This window comes from Atta cephalotes, assembly GCF_000143395.1.
Source record: "Atta cephalotes unplaced genomic scaffold scaffold00027, whole genome shotgun sequence".
NCBI classification, from domain to species: Eukaryota; Metazoa; Arthropoda; class Insecta; order Hymenoptera; family Formicidae; genus Atta; species Atta cephalotes.
In genome coordinates this window covers 2,600,541-2,602,433 of record NW_012130091.1, presented here as the reverse complement: position 1 = coordinate 2,602,433, position 1,893 = coordinate 2,600,541, and the positions used below count along the sequence as shown (strand labels likewise).

At 25.4% G+C, this 1,893-nt stretch overlaps 1 protein-coding gene across 1 annotated transcript in view; it reads right to left on the bottom strand.

Moving 5' to 3' along the window:
- Positions 1 to 1,145, bottom strand: part of LOC105620599 (tubulin alpha-1 chain) — a 3,326-nt gene extending 2,181 nt beyond the window's left edge. The window contains exon 1 of the mRNA XM_012202089.1: positions 1,077 to 1,145. Within this exon, the coding sequence (XP_012057479.1) occupies positions 1,077 to 1,145 (69 nt within the window). The remainder of the gene's footprint in view (positions 1 to 1,076) is intronic.
- Positions 1,146 to 1,893: the final 748 nt, after the last annotated feature.

Below are 1,893 nucleotides of genomic sequence, written 5' to 3'. Positions count from 1 at the left end.
CTACAAGAGATAAAAATCATTTATTTTCTTCTCATAGAACTCTAAGAAGCTCTTTTCATAATTTTTTATCAACTTTTTAATACTGCATTTTCTTATTTTTATCAATGTAAGAAAATACGATATTAAAAAACTTTGAAAAAATTCTGAAAAAATTTTCAGAACTTTATGAAAAGAAAATAAACAATTTTTGTCTCTCACTATTTTTCTGTAAAGTTAATAGTATTTGAGTAAAAAATTATTGAAAACCAATATTCAGCGAATTTAATAATTAATATCTCATTAATCATTGCGAAAATTGCAAAATGATAGAGAACTTTTCGATTCAGTTTAATCTATCTATACAAAAGCGGTTGGCAAAAGCTTACGAGACATTCTGTATAATATAAAATGTTTAATAACAATAATTATATTAGGATATTATTAATTGTTCACTAAATAATTGTGCCGTTGTTGACTCTCGTTTGCCTGCTATATTTATCTTTTTGTATTGTATAAAATGTATTTTACAGTATGTCACAGATGTATATATCCCTACTGAAAAAAATCACGTCACTCATCAGTTGGATGATGAAATCATGTAATTAAAACATATAAATCACGTAACGGATTATTCCAAATCAGTACGTGATTTTTTTTAATTACGTAATTTACAAAATTATATGATGATATCTTTTTTTTCTTATTTCATTTAAGTCTTCAAAATTTGATAACTAAAATCACATGATGGATGAATAAAATTATTTCTAATATCATGTGATTTTTTAAATTACGTAATTTTTAAAAAATCATGTATTGATTTGAAATCCAATTAATAAAAACAATCCAATTAAGTGATTTACATATGTTTTAATTAATAATTTCATTATGTAACGTTGTAACATGATTTTTTTCAGTAAAGATCAAAATATTATATGTAAGTATACACAGAATTTTAATGTTTTCTAATACAATGATAGAAAATATAAAGATTTTTATCACATAACAAATATCTGAGTACAATGCCAACTATAATATAAGCATGTATGTAGGACGCTCCAGGATTATTAGCAAAGATCGTATGAATAGAAATTAAATACAATCTTGTGAACATTTTTCTTCATATCGCTGCTGAGGCAAGCTATTCGCTGCAGCAAAGCTTGTCGCATTGCGTCGTGCGAATTTTTGTTTCTAAAAGTAGCAGCAACGTAATGCAACTGCGGACATCACTTGCGCCAATACTCATTTCATCTTTAGATAAGATTTGCTATGCTCCACGCGGCCAAAAATAATAAATTACATAGAAAAAGAATTAAATTTTAAGAAACAAGATTATAATAGATCCCGAATGATGATAACGAAGGTTGTACTTTTTAACACTTTTTCTTTCAAAGAGAGAACATTTATTTGTGATTAGATGCATTAATACCAGGTCTTACTTGGCAAATACTACAACTAACAGCATTATTATATCAATATTATAATTTCCTATTCAACAATAAATGTAATATAACTCTGTTGTAGGTAACAGTTATATATTATTGAGTATTATGACTGATGTATATATAATATATGTAACTATAATTTATTTATTATATTTGATGTAATTACTGTTAATTGGTTCGAATGGTTTTAATTGGTCCTATAGAGATAAAAATGACCGAAAAAAAAATTAGAAACTTTAAATAAAGAACTCAATAAAAAGCAGTTTTTTACTGATGATCATTTTCATCTCTAATTTCAGCGAGTCTTGCTAATGATTGCGTTCAGCAAAAAAAAAAGGAACATTGCAATTATTGTAAGAGTCTTTAAGAAGATTGCAATATATCAAGAATTATACTGGAAAAATTTACAAATTATTCCAAATTGCATTTAAAAGTAATACAAAAAAATTAGAGACACTTTATCATCTGAATC